General features: G+C 41.9%; 2 protein-coding genes across 2 annotated transcripts in view; one reads left to right on the forward strand and one right to left on the reverse strand.

Moving 5' to 3' along the window:
* The window catches only part of HDAC10 (histone deacetylase 10), a 480,741-nt gene that overhangs the window by 324,589 nt on the left and 129,871 nt on the right, over nucleotides 1-26,281 (reverse strand). The window lies entirely within an intron of this gene.
* Nucleotides 2,974-25,812, forward strand: PANX2 (pannexin 2). Its single transcript, XM_009086804.4, is given in 5 exon segments — nucleotides 2,974-3,071; nucleotides 3,399-3,689; nucleotides 20,689-20,705; nucleotides 20,707-22,141; nucleotides 24,017-25,812. Coding segments are annotated over 4 exon segments (2,040 nt in total). The 5' UTR covers nucleotides 2,974-3,071; nucleotides 3,399-3,463; the 3' UTR covers nucleotides 24,379-25,812.

Here is a 26,281-nt window from a genome sequence, read left to right on the forward strand (position 1 = left end):
TCTGGTCTGACATACCATTCCATCTTCCCTGTCTCTTTGGCTTGCTGTACAGACATAATCTTGCAAAGCAGGATTACTAAATCAATATGATTAAATCAAATAATGGCATTATAATGAAGCAAGCTTCATAAGAGAAATTTTAATCACTCTTGGATGTCACATTTTTTTAAAAAGCAGAGTGTCTGATTTATGGTTAGTCTTCTATGCCTTGGATATTAAATGTGGAACTAGATATAAGTGGAAGATACAGTAGATGTCTACAGAAGTATATACGTCATGGAAAAGATGGGTAGGGATCGATCCAGATACACTCCCATAGGGCCCTGTCTAATTTGATGATTTGATTACATTTGAAGCAAACAGAACAAGGTAGGTTGGATACAACAGGTTGTAGGCCTTTGGAATTCCTTAACAAAGAGGCTGTGGATGCCAAAAATGTACAGTCATAACAGGAGACCAGAAAAAATACCCTGAGATCTTCTGGAGTTTATCAAACCATCACAAGCTCAGGAAATTCCTTCAACATTGTTGGAAGCTGGGACAGTTAGGGAAAGGCATCAACAAAGGCTACCTCATTTTAACACTTCCTTAATTGACTAGTTGCAGCCACATTTGGAGATGTAAGGGAGTAGGTGGCTGCTTCTAAGCTCATAAAGTTTGTAGATGTTTAGACCAAGGTTCCTCAGAAATGGTTACTAGAGCAAGCATTACTTCTTCATGGAAAAACATGAACAAGCATCTAGAGTCAGCATCTAGATAGCAGATGAGTGCTTAGGGCTTAGGTAGGGGAAGAAAGGGGAAATACCACAGGCAGTTTCTGAAAATAAAAAGCAAGCTGATTGTTTTGAATTAAGTAAGTGAATGGGTGAAAGAGGATTTAAAAAGAAGATGACATAGTGAGAATTAGAAAAGTGGTCTTTCAGCTGCAGTCTCAAGGAGCAGGATAAAATTGTCAACAGCAGACAAATCATGGGGAAACAATTACAGTGTTGAAAATCTGAGCAAAAGTTTTGCACATCAGCTGTGCTGCCTCAGGCTGTCAGTGCCATGCTCAGTACCATCCCTCTGGCAGCAGCAGTAACAACATCAGGTATTTTGGTTCTTTGTTGTTGGAATGGAAAGCCCTTTATTAGAGGCTAATAAAATACAAATCTAGTCCAAATGCAGCTAGAGCAAGAGAAATTGATGCCTCTGTCCCTCATCACAGGTAGCTAGAATTATTGAGGCTTGAAGCCTGAGCCAGAAACTGTCCCCACTTTTCCTCAGCTGTGGGAACAAAACAGGCTATACTCTGTTCCCAAGTTCACCACACCAGGATCCTTACTGCTCTGCCTCCTAACTTGCCCTGCCTGGGGTACAGCTGGTGACCAAGAATTCTCTGCTGCACTACATCACAAGTACCCACTGTACCTGGACAAGGGGGTGAGAAAAGGGTGCCTCTCCTCCCTGCCTTCTGCCTATGAGGCAGACACTGTGTGTCAGTCCTTACAGAAAACCAACAGAGGCAGAGCCCATGGAGGATTAGAAGCAGGGAAAATGAAATGAGTGATGGTTACAGGTTGTTTAGGCTCTATTGCCTTCTGATCTTCAGCACTCTTCTGGAGCAAGTGGCACCAACAGCTTTGTGTCTGCTGCCTGGGATCTAGCTCAGTCATCAGGACATCCCCCTTGCCTTGCTCATTATCTCCCTGCCTGGATGGAAGGACCCCTGCCAAGAAGTATTTAAAGCTTGTACCTAATATTTAAACTTGAATAATAAACATAGCCATCATACTGTTCACAGTGACCAGGGAAATGAAAATTTCAAGGCAAAGATAAAAATCCCTGCCTTACTCATGTGAGTTGCAGATGGCAACTGCAAATCTGTGAGAGAAATATCAGCAATATTTGTTTACATTTATCTCTGGTTTTGATCTAAGTACTGCTAAATATAAAATCCATAAACAAGAAGCAGGATCTGTGACCTGGAGCTTTTGTCTTTTACACCATTGCTGCAGGCTATAATGCAGCACATATGGCCTCCTTTGATGCTGTGTGGTGTAGCTTTTTCCCAGAGTGTTAATGCGTACTCCGTTCCCAGTCTGTTCCATAGAAGGACAGCAAGGTGTGGCCATCTCTGTGAAGACACAGGTCTGGACAACACGAGAGGCTGTGGGTGAAAGCTGCCCTCTGCATGTTCGGCAAGTCCTCTGCTCCTAGGCTGTTTTACCAGGTGTGGCCGACCCCAGATGTGCTTTAAAAAGACAGCATCTGGAAGGGCTTTCTATTGGCGGCACTTAAATCCTGAGGTGCCCGTAGATCCAAGACCTTCAGGGCCCGCTTGGGTGAGGGTTTCCCTTTCCCTCATCACTACCCTCTCTATCCCTCAGCCGCGGGAGTTCCCGCGTGCCCGTGCCTGAGTTGCGGGCTCCGGGCAGGTGAAGGGAGGAAGTCCGTGCCCCGTCGTGCCGGGACCACCGGTCCCGGTGCCGCCCGTGTCCCTCCGGACCGTGTCCGAGACCTTCCCGGGGCCGCCCCTGCCCGCCGTGCTCCCCGGGCCGCCCGGCGCATGCGCGGTGCCGCCGCCGCGCGGTGGCTCCTGCGGGGACACGGGCGCCGGAGCCGCCGCCGCGACGTGTTGCGCTCGGAGCCCCGCATGGGCTGTGCCGCACCGGCTGCTGCGGCCGCGCCGCTCCCGGCCGCCCTGCTGCGGCCGCGCCCGGCTCCGCAGGCTCCAGCTGTTCGCTGGGATGCCTTAAAGGACCCCTGCGTTCCCGCAGTTCATTCCGGGCTGTCCTTGCCTCCTCCTCCCCACGGCTGCGAGCCCCTTCTTGAACTGCTCCGGACGCTATCGCTGCTCGGTGCAGGCGGGCATTTCCATGCGAGCGCCAGCCGCCCGCTGCTGTAACGTGCATCAGCACATCAGCCACCTCCCGCTCCGAGCCCGGAGCGATTTCATTACTTGTCGTAGTGCAGGGACAATTTTTCGGCAGGAAGGTCCAGTGTAAGTTTATTTTCGGCTTCCGCTCTTCTGTACCGGCCATCGGTTTTGTTCACCATCCCCCGGGAGCCGAGGGAACCGAAGTTGCCAGGTAAATGCCCCCTTCCTTGTCTGCAGCACTTCGGGAGGCGGCTCCGGTCTGCCTGGTTGCATGGCTGCTGCGCCGCTGTTGTACAGCACGGATTGCGAGGCAGAGGCAGCGCTCAATGGCACAGCTGTCACCGGGCATCTCGTGTTGCCGCCCGCCTCTCGTGATAGGGCTCCGCACGGCTGCGGGGAGCGGGAGGCTGCCGTGCGCCGCACAGCCGCTGCCGCTGCCGCCGGGGTCGCGGCGGGGCCGGAGTAGCGCACGGTGCCGCTGCGGTAGCGCGGCCCGGCCGCGGCCCCGCCGTCACCGCTGTCGGTGTTGTCCCCGCAGGCCGGGCGGGCGCCGCCCGTCCCCGGGGAAGCCCGGCGGCGTGAGGCCGCCCGCCGCCGCTGCTTATGCAACACATCATCGATAACCACCCCGACATGGCCACGGCGCTGCTGGCGGGCGAGAAGCTGAAGGAGCTCATCCTGCCGGGGCAGCAGGATGACAAGGCGGGCGCGCTGGCGGCTCTGCTGCTCCAGCTGAAGCTGGAGCTGCCCTTCGACCGCGTGGTCACCATCGGGACCGTCCTCATCCCCATCCTCCTCGTCACCCTCGTCTTCACCAAGAACTTTGCCGGTAAGGGCGGCAGGACGGGCAGGGTCGTGTCCCAGTGCATGCTAAACGAGACCTCTGGTGCTGGCAGGTGTCAGCCAGCCCTCGACTTGGCGGGTCGGGAAGGCGGCAGGACAGCAGTGGCCGCTGCCTGAGAGCCACTTGTGATCGGGAGGCGGCCACTGGCCCTCGTCGTGGCGGGCAGGACAGTGCTGTTGCCTTGCTGGGCACGGTCGTAGTGTCGCCGTCCAGGGCGGTGCCTGACGGGGACAGCTGCTGCCTCTTGCCTTGGCCGGCAGGCGAGTGGTGGGGAGGTGCTGGTGCTGCCCAGCAGCAGGTGAGAGCTGGCGGGTGACAGAGCAGGTTAATAATGCTTGAGGTAGATCCTGGATACGTCCTGAGCTGGACCCTGGCTGATGTCAGGCATTGTCCTGATGTTTCTTCTATAGCATGAGTGTTAACTGGCCTACCCGGGAGAGGCTGATGCTTTCATGGAGACTGATACTATATATGGAGCCCCATGCAGTGTGCTTTGCTGGATTGTGACCGTGGAAACCACTGGTATCTGTTTCTGCTGAGGGTCATCTTGCAGAAACTAGTAACGGTTTAAAAAGTCTGGTTTGAATGCCCATCACCACCAGTCTCAGAAGGTCAAGTTTTGGTGAGCCTTGAAAATTACTGATCCAGTAAACTGTTACGACACTTTTTGGGCCACTAGCACATGTGTAAACATTGTTTTGCTGTGTGGATTGTAGGCTTGATGAGTGTAGCTGCCAGTGCATGACTGCTTTTAATGTCCCTTGAAGTTCCATACTGAAAATCCATGGGAAATTATTAGTGCTTTAGTATGCAGGACTGACCTGGCAGTCTGTAGCTTGTGAGGTTGGTGAGAATTGGCTGTACTTTACCAGTTTAAACATACCAGAAACAGGCTCTTGCTTTGCATGCTGCTTTGGGATTGACTTCCAGTCCTTAATACTTGTTTTCATTATGAGGTGAATTAAATCACGTAGAAGTATAACTGCTTACAAGTGGAGTCTGGAGATTTTTCTTAATTATAGTTAAAACTTTTCCAATCTACCTCAGTTTTTTAAAAAATAGTTTTATAGCTCAAGATCTTCAGCCACAGTTAGTAAGAACATCATCTTTTGGATGCTCTTCTGGAGGTATCTCGGAGAAACCATGTTTACATGGAACATTAAAACTGGCTCTTCATAGCAACCGAAAGACAGGTTTCAAGGTCATCTGTGGGATGCAAAAGTTTTGTGATTGCTTCCTTTGCAGAGAACTAAGCTAAAAAAAAGGCAGTCCTACAGCAGCTCACAAGAGTGCCTGCTTACATATATGCTTTCATATTGTTTGAGATGCACAGATTTGAGCCTCAGCTGGCCTAAAGACGGCCTTGGATGCAGGCAAGGTCATGCCCCCTTCATGTGTGTTCCTTGACATAGGGCAAGATTGCTAGCAGAAGCCCCTTGATGCCTCGTTTCTTGGTCAGACAGCAGCAGCTTGCTCCATGTGAAGAAGTCATCTGAGGCTGCAAATCATGGACAAGTATCGAGTGTGAGACTCAGATTTATGCAGTGGATGTCCCTCTGCAAGGCTAAACTGTAGTCCCCACACATACAGAAGAGGGCCTGTTGAATTTGCTCCATCTGCCAATACTTCTGCTGTTGAGTTTATTTTGTGCTGTGGAAGACTATTATCTCGGCTCACAGTTGTGTTTCAGATTGTTTTTTCAGAAGGACTAAAAGCAATGTCACATATGTCTACTTATGGACTCTGTATGCTGATTTGACCCAGTAAGATAGAGAACAGTAGCCTATTGTGTCCTGCCAGGACAAAACGGAGAGATAACACAGAAAACACCCTTACATCTCTGGGAAAGCGTGAGTTAATGTTCTTCTCTCATATCACATCATGTTTGTTCAGATGGACTGCAGTTAGAAAAATAATATGGGGAAAGGAAAAAATTATGCAAGAGAATGTAATAGAAAAGGTCTAAGGATCTAATAAAACTAAATAGATACTTTTTTAAGCTTAAGTCCAAGAGTTCCAGGTTAATGAATTCAGTTCTGCTTCCACGGAGTTCAAGAGCAAAACTTACATTAATTTTAATGTGATCTTAATCAGATGCTCTTTTAATGAAACAGTATTTACTCAGACTTCTTTGCTAAGTCATGCATGTCCAGAGATCCTGACCCTGAACTATTGTTATTACCCTCGTAATAACAATAGTTCAGCTGGATTCATGCTTACTACTTAGTCTACAGTTTGTGTTGTTTCACCCATACACTACCACCAATCTTGAAAAAATCTGACTTTGTTTGCTTTGGATACTTCTCCTTCTGTGCAATTTAAATAGTAGCCATGCAGGTACAAACTTTGCCTATGAAATTGAGTAAGGTACCTACTGCTTTTTGGTTGTGAATATCATAATAGCTTCCCAAACTTTGCTTTGGGCCCTTGTGTGCTCATCTGATACTTGCCATTATTTCTCATTCTGTTAATGATATCCAGTTCAAGCTATGTGAAGATACCATCATGCCACTAAGCTGAAAGAAAGTCCCTTTTCTGGGGTACCATCTTACTTAATCAGTATTGGTAAAGCTTTTGGAACAGTGGTATGTGCACTTGAGACACGAAAATGTAGTTGTCTAAAAGCAGTGGTTTCTCAAAACTTTTGCTGGGGATTGGAAGAGCCCTCATGATCATGGGTAGAGGAGATCAGAGCCTCTTGTCTAGTTTATGTGTGTGCAAAGTGTGGCTGAAAGTCAAGACCAATTGTACAGTCTGTCCAACAAGTCTGGTGAGAATTGGTCAGGCAGGGTGGGTGTGCAGAAGGGGTATGTGCACCCCTGCCCTGGGGGTGTGCAGAAGGCTCCCCATCATCGTGGGAAGCCTGGGAGTCCCCAGGCAGCAGTAAGTCTGCTGGGGCCAGAGGCTGCAAGGAAGCATGAACAAAAGCAAAGTTCAGCCCGACATCAGGGGACAAAGAAAGAGCATGGTGTTTATTTAAAAGATTTTAATTGACAACCTTAAAAATCATTATGCCTGTAGCATAATATATTGTATACTCTATTTTACCTGTGGCTGCAGATGCTACCTCGTAGTTATTATGTTGTTTTAGTGCCATGGGCAAAGTCATTGGTTAGGTAAACACATGTGCTCTTCATGTAAGTGATTTGTTTGCCCTTGAGTTGCAGTGTTCTGATCTTTACATTTCTTTTGAGAAATTTAATGACAGATTACTGTTTTGGTAGCATAAGAAGCAAGACCTAATTGTTTAGCAGATACTATGCCAATATTGTTAAAAAAAACCACAATTCATCTGAACTTAATTGTTACAAAAGACTTTAAATTAGATATTGTGCTTTTCTTCTATTACATGTATCATAAAGTCATAGAACGGTTTGGGTCATAAGTACTTTAAAGATCATATAGTCCAACTCCCTGCCATGGACATGGATGCCTTCCATTAGAGCAGGCTGCTCAAAGCCCTGTCCAGCCTGGCCTTGAAACAGTTTCTTGAAGAGATGGGACATCCACAACTTCTCTGGACAATCTGTCCCCATGCCTCACCATCCTCACAGTAAAGAACTTCTTCCTTGTGTTCAATCTGAAGCTACCTTTTTCCAGTTTAAAACCACTGTCTTGAGATACAGGCCCTGCAAAAAGTCTGTCCCCATCTCAAAAGCCTCCTTTAAGTACTAAAAGGCCTCAGTAAGGTCTTCCTGGAATCTTCTCTTTTCCAGGCTGGTCAGCCCCAATTCTCTCAGCCTGTCATAGAAGTTGTCCATCCCTCTGATCGTTTTCATGGTCCCTCTGGTCTCACTCAGGCAGATGTTTCCTGTGCAGGGGCTTCCAGAGCTGGGAGCAGTCCTGCATCTGGAGTCTCATGAGAACAGAGTGGAGGGCTCTCGACCTGCTGGCCACGCTCCGTGTTGTGCAGCCCTGGATACTTGGTGTCCTTACAGTCTGGCTCAGGGTGGAAAGAGGGGTTGTCATCCTTGGTGTGCTCTTGCTGTATAAATGAAACTGTAACATAGCTAAAATGTATTGGGAGATAAGGTTTTGTTTCCATACTTCACTACTAGATGGCAGTGCATTTGGGGTGAAATTCCTCTGCAGTAGGAAGGCAAAGGGCAGACACACTGCTAGGATGTGATCCTGAAAGTTAAATTCAGGCTGCAAAGGAGGCAATAAGAGCCTGACCATTGATTTCAGTGGGGACAAGAGTTCACTCTGATGGCTGAAGTAAGATATGATTCTTGCACTGGCCCCCACTTCCTAAAGTTTTTTCAAAAGAGGAAAGAAAGTCGTGTAGCTAACCTCCTGCAGTGTCATTTCTGAGTCTCCTAATTCTCCTTTGTTTTTCAAGCAAACCAGTGTGATTCCAGAAAGGACACCCCGAGAAAGTTAATTAAAATCAATCTATGAGCCATATTTTTACAGAGCGTAAGATCATCATAAAGTCATCTAGGAGCAATATTCAGCTACCCAACATAAAGAAAACCTACATGAGCACTCACAAAAGAAGAATGAATATTATTTTCCTTTCTAAAACTCAACCATGAATGGACTTCATATAAAACTAGCATATCCTCTATTTAGAGGCCAATGTATGATGACCTTGAGGATAATGAAGAAAGTTTTTGAGGCATTTTTCTCTCACCTAGTGGATGGAATCTATATTTAACTATGAGTTTTCTGGTTTCCTGGAGTCAGAGGGCCCTCAGAAGGCAGCATAGGCTAAAGGATATCTCTCCAATAGCAGTGTCCTTGTTGAGGTAACAATGCATGCAGTGGGTGGTCCCAAGGGAACTTTGGTTTGTTATGCTTTTGTTTGAAAATTACTGTTTTAAAGATAACAACTAATTTTTTTATTTAAATATGAGAGCAAATGTGTTTGAAATTCTGTCAGAACAGTGACATAACCCTCATCACACCCTATATAGTCTTAGGCATCTTCTGGAGCAGCCATGCAGATGTGTATGCAGTGCTTTGCAGAGATCCATGCTTGTATTTGACTCTGGAGGTTTGATTTCCACACCAAGCTTTTTATTTCCTAGCAGTTCATTATTCCTGTGCAAACTAGAAGTAAAATACAAGCAGTATGAACAGAGAGTTCAGATTTGATAGTACTGTGCTCTCACAGTGTATGAATAGGTGACTGTACCAGATACTTCCTGGTGGTAAAGCAAATTTTATGTTTATTAGTATAGGTTGTCACTTTCGTCTTTTTATTTTAGCTGCATTGAAGCCTCCTGAATTGTTCCCTTTCCTATGATAAAGGTTTGGGGATTCTTTTTATTGGGAGTGTTTCTTTGTTAACCTAAGTCAGCCTTAGGTTAATATTTAGTGAAAGAAATGGTAATACACCAAATTTAATTAAATTTTAGAGGGTAAGGATTTAAGGTACATAGTCTTAGTCCAGCTGTAGTCTGTGTTGGTTTTCAGAACTGCTTTTAAGTTATAAAGTTTCAGTCAAGGCATGGTCAGTCTGGAATGATATGGATATAGATCAACAAGATCAGCCCATCAGCCTTTCCATTTTCATTTCCTTCCCAAAATGCACAGAATGTGTAGTATTAGAGTGCCAGTTTGAGGTGCGTCTGTTTGATGTTCCATATGTTTTTTATCCTTCACTGTCCCTGGTTTTGCCATGGCATCAGTACACACAAGTTGCAGGCACAGGTAGGATGCTGCTGGGTCAGCACGTGCTGTGTCCTCTCCTCCATGACTGGCAATGGTGCTGCAGCAGCAGGTGGCAGCCTTTGGTGCTGAGTGTCTCCTGGCATTTGCTGAATCCCCAGGACACTGTTCTATAATCCAGTAGATTGAGAGACACTTGGCTTTCATGATGTGCTGCTTAGTTCTTTTGTATCACTTCATGTTTTTTTAGTGAGTGGTTTAAATATTCCAGTATTGTTCTGGGCTGAGAAGCAACCCCATCAATAATGTCTGTGGAAGTTCTCTCTGTAAGGAACCAGAGAATGGTGCATTCCAAAGGAGATTACATTGCTGGGTTTGTTGTGGTATCTTCACAATATTGAAATATTTTGGTTCCCAAACTGATGTTGTAATGGTATTGCTGAGTCAAATCCCTCTTGTACAGTGCCTCACACTTTCTGTTAACAGGGAATTATTCTTTCCATATTGCACTCATGTTTGCTTTTCCCACCCGAGCTGTTAAATGCCGGTCCTTTATTAAAATAAAGCAAAGCATTAATTCAGTTGATTTTTATACTTTAGTCAAAAGCCAAGCTTTGGCATTGGTTTTCATGCTAGGTTCTTAAAAGAGTGCCTACAAAATATAAAAGAGGTTGCTCAAAAATGCTGTATTTCTGTGTCTCTTAGCAGTTGTATAGTTCAGCCCTCTACCATCCTTCTGCTAGAAAATTTTCATAAGAAAGCAATGGAAGGAAACAGTGTTTAATGACTGAAGTATCAGTTCAAGGTTTTATATTTTCTGATTTGTAATCATTTGCATAAGCAATGCTTACATTATTGTGTAATATAGTATGTGCTTGAGTTTAATGTCTTTTTCACTTTTCACCCTGCGGTATGTTTGAAATAGTATATGTCATATTTTTATATTATGAAATGGAGTTTTATTTTGTATTTCTGGTCACTCTTCTAATTTGTATTTTTTTCTAATTGTGTCAGGATAATTACATATGCTTATTTAGGTGACTTACCTAATAGATGGCTTTTGATCTTATTTTCCATTTTTTTCTCTCCAACTGCACTTGAAGAAAGTGAAGATGGCATTTTCCCAAGTGACTTTGTTTAGTGCTAAGAGTACAGAGCCAGATTGTTTAGTGTATGACAAACTGATGACACTACTGCAGAAATTGTTCTGAGGTGATATTAGCAGAGAAAAGAGAATTTAGGGAGCGGAACAGTACCACTGAAGTGCTTTCTTAGCCCGTATTTTTTAAAAGGGCTGAAATGATGCAAGCACCCACAGGCTGGCTGCAGTTTGGCTGCTGGCTGTTCGCATTGCTGATGGAATTTTTCCCAAAGGATAAGGGCCCTTTACACACACACAAACTGGAGGTGTGCACAGGATACACTAGCTGGGACTCGTGTTGATCATGTTGAGAGTTTTGATCATTTAAAGATTTGCAGTTACACAGGTGGAAAGCAAATAGAATGGTATTCTTGAGGAAATGCATGAGCCATGCATTCCACTGCAGTTCCTAGGGACTGCAGGTATTTCTTATGTCATAAATTCCATTTCTCAGACTTCATCAACACACATGCATCATCATTTTTTAATCATGTCTTTAACGACTTGTTTGCATTATTAACCCCTTCATTTTTTCAAGTGTCATATGTGGGAAGAGGTCCAAAATACGGATGAATTTTAGCTTACTACATGCTTTCAGTTAACCAACAGATTTGAACAGATGGCCAAAAATATTTCTGTTTAAGAGCTGTTTAATTTATTCACTTTTGACAAAAGGAAACCTTGTGAATAAATAAAGAGTAAGGTCAAAATTGGTTTTCAAAGCTACCCTGAAGTACTTGAGGCTCTTTGTTGTCTCTAAACTAGATAGAAATCATGCATCCATGATGTAGAGGAAATTTCAGCTTGTGTGGTTTCTTACATCCGTAGAAGTCTTCAGGAAGAATCTGCATCATCACTGAGTTCCTTGAGTCCTCCTGCAGTATTTGTAATACTGCAGTATTAAAAATAGCTGCAGTGGACACCCTCAGTACGTGTATATGTTTAATTACAAAAGCTGAATAATTTCACAGTAGACCAGCATAATTCTTGTAGATGTCCTTCTTTTTCACATGATACAGGATTTATCCTAAGAAAAACACTGAAACCAGGACGCATATTTCATCCTTGGGGGTTTTGTCCCAGGCATGTATTATACTCTTGCATTTGAATGGAGAAGTGCAGCTGTTCACTGTGATAGCAGGCATAGTTAGCGAGCTGTGGGGATTTGTTTGCTTTTCTTTGGTGGCACCAAGGCTATCATGCAGGCTCATGGAGTAGTGCTGCAGCCAGGTGCTTAGATGTGGGGTGTGGTTTTTGCAGCTCAGTGCCCAGTGACTATTTCTGGAGTTTTAGTTTTAGTTTTAGTTTTATGATGAAGTAATTATTTCACATTTTGAGGTTAAGGTACCTTATCTTCTGCAAGACCGATGTTTTCCTCAGGAGGTCAGGAGACCTCCACACTGGAAGTGGGAGAGCCCTTGGGAGCCTCAGGTGGCAGATTGTTCTGTCTCTTCTGTGATGAATCAAAACAGTTCTGATGCTTCACAAAACCCAATTGCTCTACACATGGAGGAACCAGTTTTCCAAAAGCAGTAGACCAGCCATCTCTGCCCACTAAATACTATGTTATTAAAATAATGTTATTACCTAATGAGCTAACTGTTGGTCCTTTTCTTCTTTTTCAATATGAACTTTTCCGGGTGCTGTGTTTATGCCAAGAGGTACTTAATACAAGCCATCTTTTTAATTTCTAGTCATTAAATAATAATAATTCAATAGAAAGAACATGCTGTTTCCTGTTGCTTCCTGTGGTTGTATTTTGTACTCGACCCTTGATTTAAGAAGCCACCATTGTTCATGTATCAACAGTTTCACTGGATTTTCATGTTTCATTTCATTTCAGCATTTATTCTTGCAGTTTCCTTCAGGTGTTACTGCAGTTCACATTATCACACTGTCTGAGTGCATGTAGTTGCTTTGGGGTTCCATCTCTAGCAGGCAATTTTTGACCTCTGCAGAACATTAAAATATTATTTTCACACTTTAGTACTTCTCCTGTGCAGAAGATCTGTACATCACTGAAATTCCACTCACCTCCTCATGCAAGCACTAAATTTAGAAGTAAATGTTATTCAGATCTCTTTTGTAGGACTAACTGCATGGCTGAGTTTTGTTAATTATATTTAGATTAATACATTCCTTTAAATTCAGATCTAATCTTCCCTCAAATCTTGGCACCAATAGTCAGTCACTATAAATAAGCTCTCTTTTCAGTGACTTTACCACTGTGCTGCATGGCCACTACATGGTAGAGGGCAGCTCATTATTGAGGACACATTCCTCTGCTGGAGCAGCCTAAGGGATTTCATCTAAGTGTTTCTGCACCTTCCTCATAACTGTTGCTGTTTCCAACACACCAGAGGAGCAGCAGGAGGTGTCTGTTTTTCCTGACTAACCTGGGCAGGTGTACAAAGCCTGAAGCCTCAGATTTCCCGGAAGGGTGGGCACACCAGCTACTTTTAGAAGAGCCAGAGTCCATTACATACAGGGAATATGGTTCTGTAAATTTATATGTACACTAGGAAAGTGCATTGTTAGTTCATTAACTCTACAGATCCGAAATATCTGTAGTTCAGACAGCAGTTCTGCCAGGCAAAAAGACCCAAATTGGAAATACGCGGAGACCTGCTGCTATCCTTGCACTTCAGTTACCCTTGTGGGTGAGCCATTGCCAATCAGTCTTTGAAATTGCTTATCTACATCTCACTCTTTATGACTAATCCTTACAGAGTATAGGCCAATAAAACCTAATAGCAGCAGTGGTTTCCTGTCTCATTTTTTTAGGGACTTTCTTTTCAAGATTTTTTTCTTAAACAGGACAAGTGGTTTCAGAGATTGGGCAAAAAAGGCTTTGCTGATCATGGAGAAATTTGTACCTTAGGAAGACTTCATGGGCATGGAACCTGTATTCAGACTGGAAAGAATATTTCCTAACAAAGGTAAAAGTATTGCCTCTTTATTTCAGTAATTCTTAATAATTAGCTGGCTAAGTTAAGGCTTAGTTTGATGGATGTTTTCTCATTAATATGAGTAAGCTCAGTGAGTTAAATAGAACTGTACGACATACAAAATTATTTCAAGGATCCATCCTTACCCTGTACTAATTTCTAACATTTAAATAAAGTAGTTGAAATAAACTAGTTAAATTATGTGAGTTTTTTCCCTTTGCTGACAGTTAATTTGGGTATTAGCTAGCATTTGTTAAAATCATTCAAAAAACAGAAGCAGAATTACATATTCCTTGAGGACTGTGTGACTGGGATGGAAGACATGTATAATGTTTAGATAATAATGTACTTTCTTAGAGAACATTTTCTACCTCAGTAACATAAATGTTCTTTATTCATTTTTTCCAGAGAGAAGAGGATTCAGGGCATTTCTTCTTTTCCATTTAAAAATTGCTGAAAAAGTACTAAATAAATTATTTCTGTTTCTAAAAATAAACAGTTTGCTACCTGCTTTCTTGTGCAATCCTTTTAGTACCCAAGCTGAATGAGGCATGTATGTCAGATTGCTTACATGTATGTGCCACAAAGCAGTATGATAAGGAATACTCTTGTTAAATACTGGCATTTATTGCTGAATTCAGGGAGTTTCTAATTTATTTTGTCTATTAGAAATGTGGGTGCTGGGAAGTGATGGGCAGGGAGATTCAGAGATTCTACCTAAATGTTGAATTTCTCCTTGGAGGTGAGTGGAGAGGACTGCACAAGGAGTGCTTCAGAGATCTTGACTGGATTGCCAGTTTATCTTCAGAGGCAGGTTGGGCACAGGAATGAGGATGATGTAGAGCTCTCTTCAAGAGGGCAGAGTGCCAGTTGCTAGGAAGCACTAGGCTAGCATGAGTCTGCAGTATATTTAACTCAGTAACTATAGTTATCAATACTTACCTGGCACTTAGCTTGGGTCTCCAGCTCAAGTGTTTAGGCACTTGTCCTGGGAGATGCAGCCTGCTCAGCAGCACCTAATCACCAGTTCTGCTGCCTACACCTGTGTGGGGTAGTGCCAGTCATGCTGAATGTTAACTAGATCCTTGAAGAAATCTTCACACAAGAGACATACTTACCTTTGCCTTGAATTGAATTCTTGCCTTGAAAGAATTTTTTTTTTTTTTTACATTTCTGTATTTTCTCAAAACTGTTTTGTTTTTTCTGTCTGCTGTTGGAAAATTTTACTGTTTCTTTTGCTTTACTCAATAATTGCATTGGAATGCTAAATAATGCATTTCAGTGGGAAGATTAATGAAGTGTGATTTCTTTTTCTAGAGTAAATTCTAAAAGCTGGAGGTCACAGGAAGTATTTACAATTTGTTGTCATGGTTTATATTTTGGCAAATATACTTTTTTCCACTGGGAATGCATAAGGTATAAAAAAATCATTTGCCCTGTTATGTGGGAGCATATACTGTTTATTATTAATATTTTCCTTTTTTTGTAATGCCTGCCAAAGCACTCTAAATGTGTTGTCCACATTTATTTAAATAACTTTGCTCATAATAATATTTTAGAAGCTTTGTAGCTACAGCATCATTTCTTCAAAGATGGATGCATATGCCAGATTTCCTGCACTGTTAGTAGTCACATTGACTTAAGGAAAATGCCCAATGCCTGCAGTTGCTTAAGTATTTTCAGGAGCAGATCTGAATTTCACAGCATTGAATGCCAAGAGATTGTCACTGTTACCTTTATTTTTGAGTGGTGAGTGTGTTAGATGCAATTCACTCACTTTCACAAGTCTTTGTGAAATCTTAACTTTGAATAAACAGTGGAGGGTGATGCACATCTAGTTTCACTGTATCTTCTTGACAGTGTCATTTTAGGCCACATTTCTTGCAAAGTGTTTCTTGTTATAGATGGGCAAATAAATGCACATGTGTATGCACACACACACACAGCCCTGCCACGGCCTCCTTGGTGAGCTGTGGTCCTGGCACCTCTTCCCTCTGTTGAGATGCAATCCTGAGGCCTGAGCTCCAGCCACATGCATGTCTGTGACAGCTTTCTAGCTGTATTTTACTGGATGTGTTCTTAATGCAGCTGGCCATTGCATTTGTTTTTTGAAATGGTTTTTTCTCAAAAATGAAAGAAATACTGCTGCATGGATCAGCCTTTCTTGCTGGGCATGACCTATAGAAGATGAAAATTCACTTTGAGGACAATCAAGCATTGTCCCTGCATGAGCAGGATGCAGAGGCAGGTTGAGTAGCTTTTGAAGGTTTTCAGACTGACAAAGCCCTAATCAAGCTGGTCTGAAATCAGTCCTGACTACTTTGAGTGGGATGTGGGACTCAGCATTTCTGTGATTTTGCATTGGGGTATAATTTCAGAAAATGGTCTAGGAACAGCAGTCATCAGATTTTTCCTCTGTTTTTTCCATTTCCACATCTGAGATTCATTTCTGTAGTGGGAAGTTTTACAAGGGTTCCAACCCCAAACCTCAGCATTCTGGCTCCTTTCCTGACGAATCCAGAACCTGGAGTATCATAACTCCAGTTTAAAATTTAGCAGATTTATTTTTCTAACATATTTTCATGCCCAGCACTTGCATCCTGAAAAAATGGTGTTTAATTCAGGGCCTCTCAAAGAGGACAGTTGAATGTATATTAAAGTATGTGGAGGTTGGGAACCACTGAAAGGAGGTGGCTGACCTTGGATTGGGAGCAGTAGGAGTGGGAGTGTGTGCCTGCAGGAAGCCCACAAGCATTTCTCCAAGTCTTCTAAAAGCAGCAGACTTGACAGCTCCTAGCTTCAGTGCTCTTACTTCACTCTTTTCCATACTGTCTGGATTCTTTCTAAAGAGTTTATTTTGAGCACAACCCCTTCCATTATCCCTCTCCCTGCCTTGAATGTCTTCTGCAGCCATGCACTTTTATTCCCCTGAGGTGCGACTTCTGTACCACAATACCTTGCTCAAGTCACTTCTCTCCCTTTCAGAAATGCTTAAAATGATGGGATGGGGTGAGATGTTGCAGAATAAAGCCCCTGAAAAAACTTATCTGCCAAGGGATTTTAATTTCTCAAGTGGCAAAACACAATCAGTTGTATTACACAACTAAGTAATTCTGTGTTGTTTATTTCATCTTGATTGCATGTCTGAAAAATGCAGTGAGATCTCTCTCATACCTTATCCTAGAGGACAGTTCTTCAGATTTCTAGAAGCTACTTAGGTGAATAGTGAGCAGGATAAAATGTATTTATGTACAACTGTTGAAAACATCTGACATATTGAAAAAAGGGAAATGAAGCTTCTTAGCGTGCATGTTTAAGCTTAAGTTAGTATGAAAAACCATCACATATTACCATCAAAGCCTTTTTTTATTTTTCAATGTAGTAATTATTAGGAATATATCTTTCAAGGAGAGACATTCTTTTTATGGGCGTTAGACTAGACAACATTGTGAGGATGACCAATCCACTCAGCCATAATAATGCTCCCGAAGCTTTTAAAAATTTTTCTTTACATCACTTTTACTTCATTGCCATATGCAATTAAACTGTGGCATCTCGGGAAAAAGCTGTGTTTTATGGTGGCTGGAATGGTTATATGAAAAAGGGCCTTCATAAACTGCATAAGGATTTTCAACATGAAATAGGAGTATCAGTAGAAACTTTCTATATTTATGAATATGAAGTTAAAAGCAAATGTATTTTGTATATGGCATGGTCCAACATCAGGGCTATGATTTCAGCACCATTGAAATCTTTTTTTAATGCATACTTGACTATCAGGAGAACATTGTAAAACAAAAAAAAACAAAAAAAAAATCTGCTGGGTCTTCTTCAAAATGCATTAAGCAGAGATCTCACAGCTAAGTGAGTTATATGTGTGAGAACAACTTGTTCCTGTGCTGTCCTCATCATATCTGCATTTTAATATCCAGCTATACATCATTGCCAGCTTTCAACAGGATTAGTTATTGACATGGTGCTTTTCTTTTTCATTAACTAAGGATGGACACAGGCTGCAGTAGAGAAGAAACAGTCCCATACCCTACTGTACCTGGATCAAACACCTTCAGGGTGTTTGTTAAATGCCAGGTTAAATGGTGCCACTCTCTAAGGAACACTCACAAAAACTAACTCAAAACCTGGTGTGGATCCTGCTTGGCAGCCTCTTGTCAGTGCAGAGAGGCAGATTCTTCATCCAGGCAACAGCTAAATGAGTCTTTTGCTGTGAATCACTTCAGAAGGGAATTCCTCTCTTCTCAGTTGTCTGGACCATTTTCTAGGGGAATGAGGTTCCAGGTTTGATGCAATGCTTTGTGAGTCAAGTCCTGTGATGAGAGGGTTAAGCTAAACATCCCTGTGGAATAACTGTACTAAAATTTATGACATTCTCTGACAGTAAATATAGCTCAAAGATAATGCTAAGAGAGGTTGTGGCAGCTCCATCCCTGGAAGTGTTCAAGGCAAGGCTGGATGGGGTTTTGAGTAGCCTGGTCTAGTGGAAGGTGTCCCTGCCCATGGCAGGGCAGCTGGGTCTAGATGATGTTTAAGATCCCTTCCAGCCAAAACCAATCTGTGATTCTATGATTCTGTATTAGAAAATACTATTTGAATAAAATAGTCTTGGAACCCCACTGCTCTCACTCTAATTAGTTATCAGAAGTCTCACTGGCTCCACAGATGATTTGTTTTTGTCTAAAGGATCATGGGATTTACATGTTATACAGTGAAAATCATGCCAATTTTGAAAATATGCAAAGAAAATACTAGACTAGTAGCAACAAGGTACAAAACATTGAGTAAGAGTGGGACACCATGCTCAGCTGACCAAATAAATCAGAGATCTTTTGCAACCTCACAGGCAATTGGGTCAGATAAAAACAAGTTTAACAGAGGAAAAGAGAACAAATTTCTCTCAAGTGACGTTTGCTTTTCCTACTGTTTGGGACAGCCTCATTTTGTAGCCTGTAATGCAGCTGGTCTGTCCAAACTCAAGTTCTGAAGCTCTTTAGACATTTTTCACCAAAGCAGTGGCAATGGATGGAGTGCAGTTAGTCTCTCAGTGATCTGTCCAATGTAAATGTAAAATGTTAAGATATTTTCATTTGTTTCTTTTTTTCATTTATAAAGGAAAAAGATATTGCATAGTTGTTATATATATATATACACACACACAATTTTGGCAAAAGTCACCCTAGCTTTTGGGTCTCAGTGAAGAGAACTTAATGAACTAATCAATTTATTTTACAGTAGTAACTGATGCAGGAATCGAAAAACAATCCTTATGGCTGATTTGTAGGAATACTTGCTGCAGTTTTCCCAAGTGTTTGTGATGTTGAGACCTAAGAGAAATGAACTCATATATGGCACAGAAAACTTGATTTCGTATTGAAAAGTTCTACTGGGCTTAGGGATACCCAATTAAAAATATTTCTGCTTATGAGAAACATAGCATTCTGCTTTGCCTTTTTTTTCTCCATGGGAACATTTTTACACAGAAATCTGTTTGGTCTCCTGGGCAATTCTACAATAAGTCATTGATAGTAGGAGATTAAATTTTTTGTATGCATCCATTTATGGGTAGGCTTGGGAGGCGGTGTAGTTATGAAATCAAGGAAGTCAATGAGCATTTTTCTTATTGCATATATCTGTAAGTACTCAAAAATCGTCTAAATGGAAGTGCTTTTAAGCTATCCTCTGAGGCTCAAGTTAGATAATTTTAAAATAGTCTTCAAAAACTATATCAAAGTATTTGCAGGGCATGCTCACTTTACATGCTGTCTTGAGTAGCAGCACTTATTCTGTCAACTCTGTTTTAGTTGGTAGTATTAATTCTCTCTAGGTCACAGAAGATGTTTGTACCTCCACACCAAAGAACTAACTTTTACCGTGAAAAGTAACTGGTCAAGTAGGAGTCATTTGTTAAGCCAGAAAGATTAGTGGGAGCTGCCTATTGATTTCTAATATTCTATTTGTTGTTATCAATATGATTTTTTTTCATTTTTATTATAAACAGTGCCACCATGCTCTTCCAGGGAGCTGTTCTTGAGCTGAATTGTAGACTACATTCAGAGCCAGAGCAGGCTTGGTGTTCTTGAGTGATTCTCAAGTCAAGAGAGCATGCCTCCTCCTATGGGTCTCATTCTGGGAAGTTTTTCAAAGGTGTACCAGAACGCTGTAAAATATATTCTCTTTGTTCTACCTGTCAAAACATGAAAACATGGTCTTCCTCTTTAAAAGGATGTCTTCATAATGGTCCTTGTTCTTTGGGAAATTAATTTAGCTTTCACAAGTTTTTCTCTCTTTCTTTCATGTATTACTAGAAAAAAAAATTATCATGTAAGAATTATCTACTGGGTCAGGACCTTTATGTCAGCATTCTGATGATGATGGTAAAATACAAATGTTTGGAAGGAGTGTTAAAGTAGACAGGTATGTGGTGTTATTTCCTTTGACAAACCATTCCATCCTCCAGCAGAATATGACTGAAACATTTCCTGAGACAAAAATTGCATCACTGTGAATTTAATAATCCTTGCTATACTTTCTCTCCTGTTACTTTGTCTTCTTTCTTGATCCACAGTATTTGTTTCTTCCATAGTACTGTCTGAGGGCGAGTTGCATTTAATTACGCATTGTGTAAAAATCCCAAAGTTACAATTTCAAATGGAGAATTAAATTTTCATACTGATAAATAGTTAACAAACCAGATTCTGTCCTGGTCAGTCACACTTTTATTCAAGAATATTAGCTGAGAGGGGTACAGTTGACTAAATCCTTGTATGTCTCAAGTTTCATTTTTTCTATGATATCAAATGAGTTGACTTTGTTATTAATTATTAAAAACATTGCCTTAAGCTATGTCCAATTTTTTTCTCTCTAGAAGAATGCTTAGCTGGGATGAACCTTAAATTTCATATAATTTTCAGCATTTGCTTGGAACATCCTCAGCTACTGACTTTGTAGTGAATATCAGGTCTTTTAGCTTTACAGAGTTCACATCAGAGTTGCTTAGGATATTGTTTTCAGAGCGGTCATTAAACCAAAAATGTATTTCTTGCTGACATTTCTAACTCAGGCTTGTTCTAAAACTTCCAGGTAAATAGTTTTGCCATAGGGTTTGTGAGGATGTGTGCAGCCTGAGCTGGCTAATAGATGTGGAGGGCTTAATGGTCATGAGAAGATACAGTAAAATAAAATTGATATAATTTGAAATGTTTATTTTCCAGAGCCCCTTTTGTAGGTTAAATGCACAGCAGTGACTTTTCTCTCTGTTATACAGAGGAGCCAATATACTGTTAACACACCACACAACTTCACCCGCGATCAAGCCTTGTATGCCAGAGGATATTGTTGGACAGAATTAAAAGATGCCTTGCCAGGAGTTGATGCCAGCCACTGGCCCTCCTTGTTTGAGCATAAGTTCCTACCTTATGCACTGCTGGCTTTTGCTGGGATAATGTACATTCCAGCTCTGGGCTGGGAATTTCTGGCCTCCACTCGACTGACTTCGGAGCTTAATTTTTTGCTTCAGGAGATCGATAACTGCTACCACCGTGCAGCTGAAGGGCGGGCACCAAAAATAGAGAAACAGATTCAGTCCAAAGGCCCAGGGATAACCGAGAGAGAGAAAAGAGAAATCATTGAGAATGCAGAAAAGGAAAAAAGCCCTGAGCAGAACTTGTTTGAGAAATATCTGGAAAGAAGAGGACGAAGTAACTTTTTAGCTAAGCTTTATCTTGCAAGACATCTGTTCATCATCTTTTTAAGCATCATACCAATCACATACTTATCCACCTACTATGCTACACAGAAGCAAAATGAATTTACGTGTGCACTAGGTGAGCCTCCAGACAAAACGAGCAGCTCCAAATTGCACATCAGAGTGAACTGTAAACTGCCATCTGTCCAGCTGCAGCGGATTATTGCTGGTGTAGATATCGTTCTCCTCTGCTTCATGAACTTGATAATCCTCATCAACTTGATTCACCTCTTCATATTTCGCAAGTCTAACTTCATATTTGATAAACTGAACAAAGTCGGAATAAAGACCAAGAAACAGTGGCAGAAGTCCCAGTTTTGTGATATTAATATTTTGGCCATGTTTTGTAATGAAAACAGGGACCACATAAAATCATTGAACCGTCTGGATTTTATTACAAACGAGAGCGATCTGATGTATGACAACGTGGTACGCCAGCTGCTCGCGGCGCTGGCCCAGTCCAACCACGACGCCACTCCAACCATGCGGGATTCAGGGATCCAGACCATAGACCCAAGCGTTGATCCAGCAGACATTGATGCTAATGAACAGCTCATCATTAAGAGGCCAAGGAAGAAGATGAAATGGATCCCGACTACCAATCCCCTTCCCCAGCCGTTCAAGGAGCAGTTAGCCATTATGAAGGTTGAGAACCACAAGCCTGATAAGCCGAAGCCTGTGCGGAGGAAAACAGCGACAGACAGCCTTATAGCTCCTTTGCTGGAGTCTGCTGCAAAGACCTCACAGCAATCGTCCGCTCACAAGAGCGAGCCAAATGCCATCCCAAGCACAAGCGCTGAAAAAAAGCACACACGGCACTTTTCCTTGGATGTTCATCCATATATACTCAGTAGCAAAAAACCCAAGCCAGAGGTTCAAGCCATGCCCTCGATGCCTACGTCAAAAAGCCAAGAGGGTGGATTTTTAAACCAGGAAGAGAATGTTGTAGTGCATGTTACCTCCTCTCTCAAAGGTACAGTATGCCATAATGCCCATACCACCTTCACAGGCCATAATTTACATAGCAATCTTAAGGAACTCAGAGTTTATTGAAACTGTTTGACCTACCTTGCTAGATTTGGGGATAGCTAGTAATCTCAAGGTTTGCAGGTCTCAGAAATGGAGGTTCTCTCTCTTAAACAACTGTATGGAGGGTAAGGATAATTACAGGTAGAGCTGTACAAAACAGACTGCAGGCTGTTGGTGTGGGTAATATTTCAATTGTAAGCAGGTTTTCACAACTACAAATGTGATCATGCCTTGCCAAGGAAGTGAGGAGCGTTTGGCTTCCATGATACCCTTCCTGCTCCACCAGCACCTGGCACATTTCAAACCTGTCTTATTTTCAAGTCATGTGGAAACTGCCATGGTAGATGACCAATACCCTGAGCAGTAATAGCCCCTTAGGGGTGTGGGGGACTACTAATGGCAGTTAAAGCTGCCTGTGGAAAAAAGATCTCTTAGACTACAATTCTCAGGGGCTGTCATATGTTTGTCACCTAGAAAATCGAAACTCGGCTTGTTGACATTGTTCTTCACGCACACTTTAAATTGCCCTGTGTCTTATGTGGACCAGAGGATGGATGCTCTGAGGTGTGGGTGCTGGTCAGGGATTCAGGATTTCTGCCATTCCCTTCCCATGTGGCCTCACAGGAGATGCTCCTTCTGTGCCTCGGTTCCCTGTGGGTCCTATAAAGCCTGTCCCTTTCTTAACTCAAGGGAGTGTTTCACATCTATCAGTAATTGCTATGAGCTGGGATGATGAGGAAAGCCATTTGAACATTAAGAAAAGTGATAGATCAGTAAATAAACTGATAGACAGATATCTTCTTGTTTATTTTTGTAAGCTACTGACATAAGAAAGAAGCACTATGCAGTTGAAGTTACAGAAAAATCTGTACGTACTTAAAGCAATGGCTCTCATCTCATTACAAGCTAAGACCTCCCTCTGGGCTTCGACAGACTGACCTCTACCGTCACCCCACTGCCCAGCAAAGAAGTGATTTGAGGTATAAAAGTTTCTGTCACTTCCAAATCCCTATGCTCCTTAGAGTTCTCCAACTCCCCAATGTGCATGTGAGCTATTCTACAGCATTCTTTATCCAGTCACCTGCTCTGATTTCAACTCCTCAAAACTGCTGGGGTTTTCTGGTTCAATTACCTTAATCTAAATTAGTGCTTGAATATTTTAAGGGCAAAAAATAATAACTGGAGTTTTGGGGCTCTGTGACTCTCTATTCACATTAAAAATTTTCAACTTTGTTTCTGAGTTAGACCTACATTGCAGTCCATCAGGTAAGGCAGACTTATAAATTCTTGAGAGGCTTCAGTTTATGACAGATTGCTGAGTTCTTTCTAAACACAAGTGGCTTACAATGTGTAACCACTGGTTTTTCCCATTGAAAATATCAATGCTTTTTGTATTCCATCCTGTAGATTTCAATACTCATTGCATTTGTCAAAACATTAAATCATTCTGTTTAGAAAACGCTGGCCAGACTAGGAGGGGAGTAAATATAGTTTTCAGTTGTTCGGGTTTTTTTTTCCTTCATTTTACAAAAATACCATTCACATAAGGAAGCATGAGCATGCATAAAAAAGAGTGAGATTTAGAAACCCCATTTCTTGTTTGTCCTGTTTCCCTGAGCTTACAACCCTGTTTTCAAACAGTCCCATTAGGATTTCTGAAAGGGTCCCAAGAAAATTCCTTTTGGGAGCCTCTTCTGGTCCCTCTGAAATCAGTGGCAAGACTGCCAATGACTTTAATTGGTTCAGGACAGTCCTCGCTGATGGACTGGAATGGTGAGAGACTACCTGTCCTTTATCTGCCTGTTTTGTTCTCTTGCAGACACCCCTCATCCTGCAAAAGAGATCCTGTACTCATCCGAGACATGCAGAACTGTGCCTGCTGCTGCGGCTTTTGTCACGTGCAACCACAACCACATAGCCACCACTGCTGCTGCCACCAGTATGGCTCTGAACCAGGTCAAGCCAGAGCCCACTCCTGCTCTGAGCTGCAACCCGGCCCACCCTTTGCTGCACATCAACACGCTGTACGAGGACCATGAGGAGGAGGTGTCCGGCATGATGGACAATGGGATTCACTCGCCGGCGGAGCCCGGGGAGATGCTCTCCCTCTCCACGCCCAAGCAGATCCGGCTGGCGACGTTTGACGAGCCCATGGCCATGGTGAGCTCGGTGGAGTACTGAGGGCCCTGCCCAGAGCACGGCGGCGCTGGCCACGGTCCCTCCCCCAGCAATGCAACTCACTGCATGAGCATGGAGAGTTTTCTCACGGACTATAGCTTCTGGTAATAACACCAAACGGTTTTTCAGGATCACATCATAAGCACTGTCAGTCATTTGCAAAATAGAATAAAGAAAATCTGGTGGAAATAGACCTTTAACACTAAGACAACCATTAGCTCTAACTCTAAACTATAGCTTCCTGATTGAAATGGGAATTAGCACAATTTATGAACATTAAGAGTCTAATGGCATGCCACAGCAATTTTAGTGAGTGTTTAAATCCTTTGCATTCAGAGTCACTGACTAAACTTAACATGGAAGTGAGGTATACTTTTTAATGGCAGCAGTTAAATAAGAGTTCTTTTCTAAGCAGGGAGGATTTTTTTTTTTTTAATTGAGGATTATGAAAAAGTTATATGCAAGCAAAATTTGTGTTTGTTTGTTTATTTAGCTCACTGATGGTGGGCTTGATGAAGACTTAGCTGAAAGGGCCTTACTACCACCAGCATTTAAGTGCAAAAGATTGACACACTCAATCTCTTGCATTTATAAATGAAAATACCTGAATTATGCCCCGCCCTTTAACATGCTTATATGTTTGATGGAAGATGATTAAATTAAGAGTTTATTTTTTTAAATATATTTTACCATGAAAAAAATTACTTTAATAACTTTTCAAACCAGGTGTTACTTTTAACAAAATGTGTAGAAGAGAGTCATTGTAGCTGCTTATTTTTTCATAGTGTATTTATGAACCAGGTTAGAAACTTTCATGGGTGCTTCACTGATATGAACAATCTTACAGAGGTCATTACAAAATATCTTACAAAATATGAAACCAGCAAACCTGTTTTCAAATAACACACAGTTAAAGAAGTCTATTAATTCAGTTCTACAGATTTGGCTAGTCCTTGATTCAGCAAAAATTAAGGCCATGGATGACACTGAAATGACTGATGTCTAAAACTAAGCACACACTGAAATGGCTTTGCTGGATCTGGGCTCTAGTGAAGGCAGACAATAATGCTGCAGTATGTGCTATCACTGATTCAGTATTTGCCATCCTTGGCTCAAAGCACATCTTCATGCCCATCTTCCTATAATTACGATATATGTGATCTAATAGAAAACTCTAGTATAACTAAAACGTCTATTAAAAGTGTATCATGCAATAACCATTCTCAGCAAAATTATAGTGAAACAAAAAGTGACTGTGTAAAACAATATTCCTAGCTGCATTCAGAATTACAGACTGTGTGTGTTTGCTTCAAAATTATGTATAATGGTAGAAAAAAAATATGCAGCACAAATATGGGACTGAAATCTTGAGTTTATTTTTAATTTATTACCTCAGACATGGATATATTATACCAATATTTAATGAAAATAGTATCGAAAATAAATGCCTATTATTCTGAATATTTTAATGTGTACTACTTCCTAGCTTAGTGTTACAACCAACCTCTAAAGCAGGGTAACTGAAGTTCTTGTCAATAGATCCCTTGGGGTGGATTAGAGTAAAATGACACTGAATTACCAGAGTACATTTTTGAGTCAAGTTTATTTTGAAACAAATTGGTTACACTGGAAAGGAGCCATTTTGTTTCTTCTCCATACAATTATAAAAAACATGACAAAGAAAATATATGAAGACAAGAAAGAAAGAGAAGGAAATAACAAGAGTAAATAGTGGGGAGGAAAGATGTCACCGCCCAGCAAAAAGTGGATCCAGCAAAAAGACTTGATTGTTGCAATTTTGATGGCCGTGGTTGGAGTCATCATGGCAGTCTTGATCTGTTGGGGCCAGCACCCACACAACACAGTTTGACAGCTTATATACATTCAGTCTTATGTGGGAATGTCC

This window comes from Serinus canaria, chromosome 1A, assembly GCF_022539315.1.
Source record: "Serinus canaria isolate serCan28SL12 chromosome 1A, serCan2020, whole genome shotgun sequence".
Lineage (NCBI taxonomy): Eukaryota > Metazoa > Chordata > Aves > Passeriformes > Fringillidae > Serinus > Serinus canaria.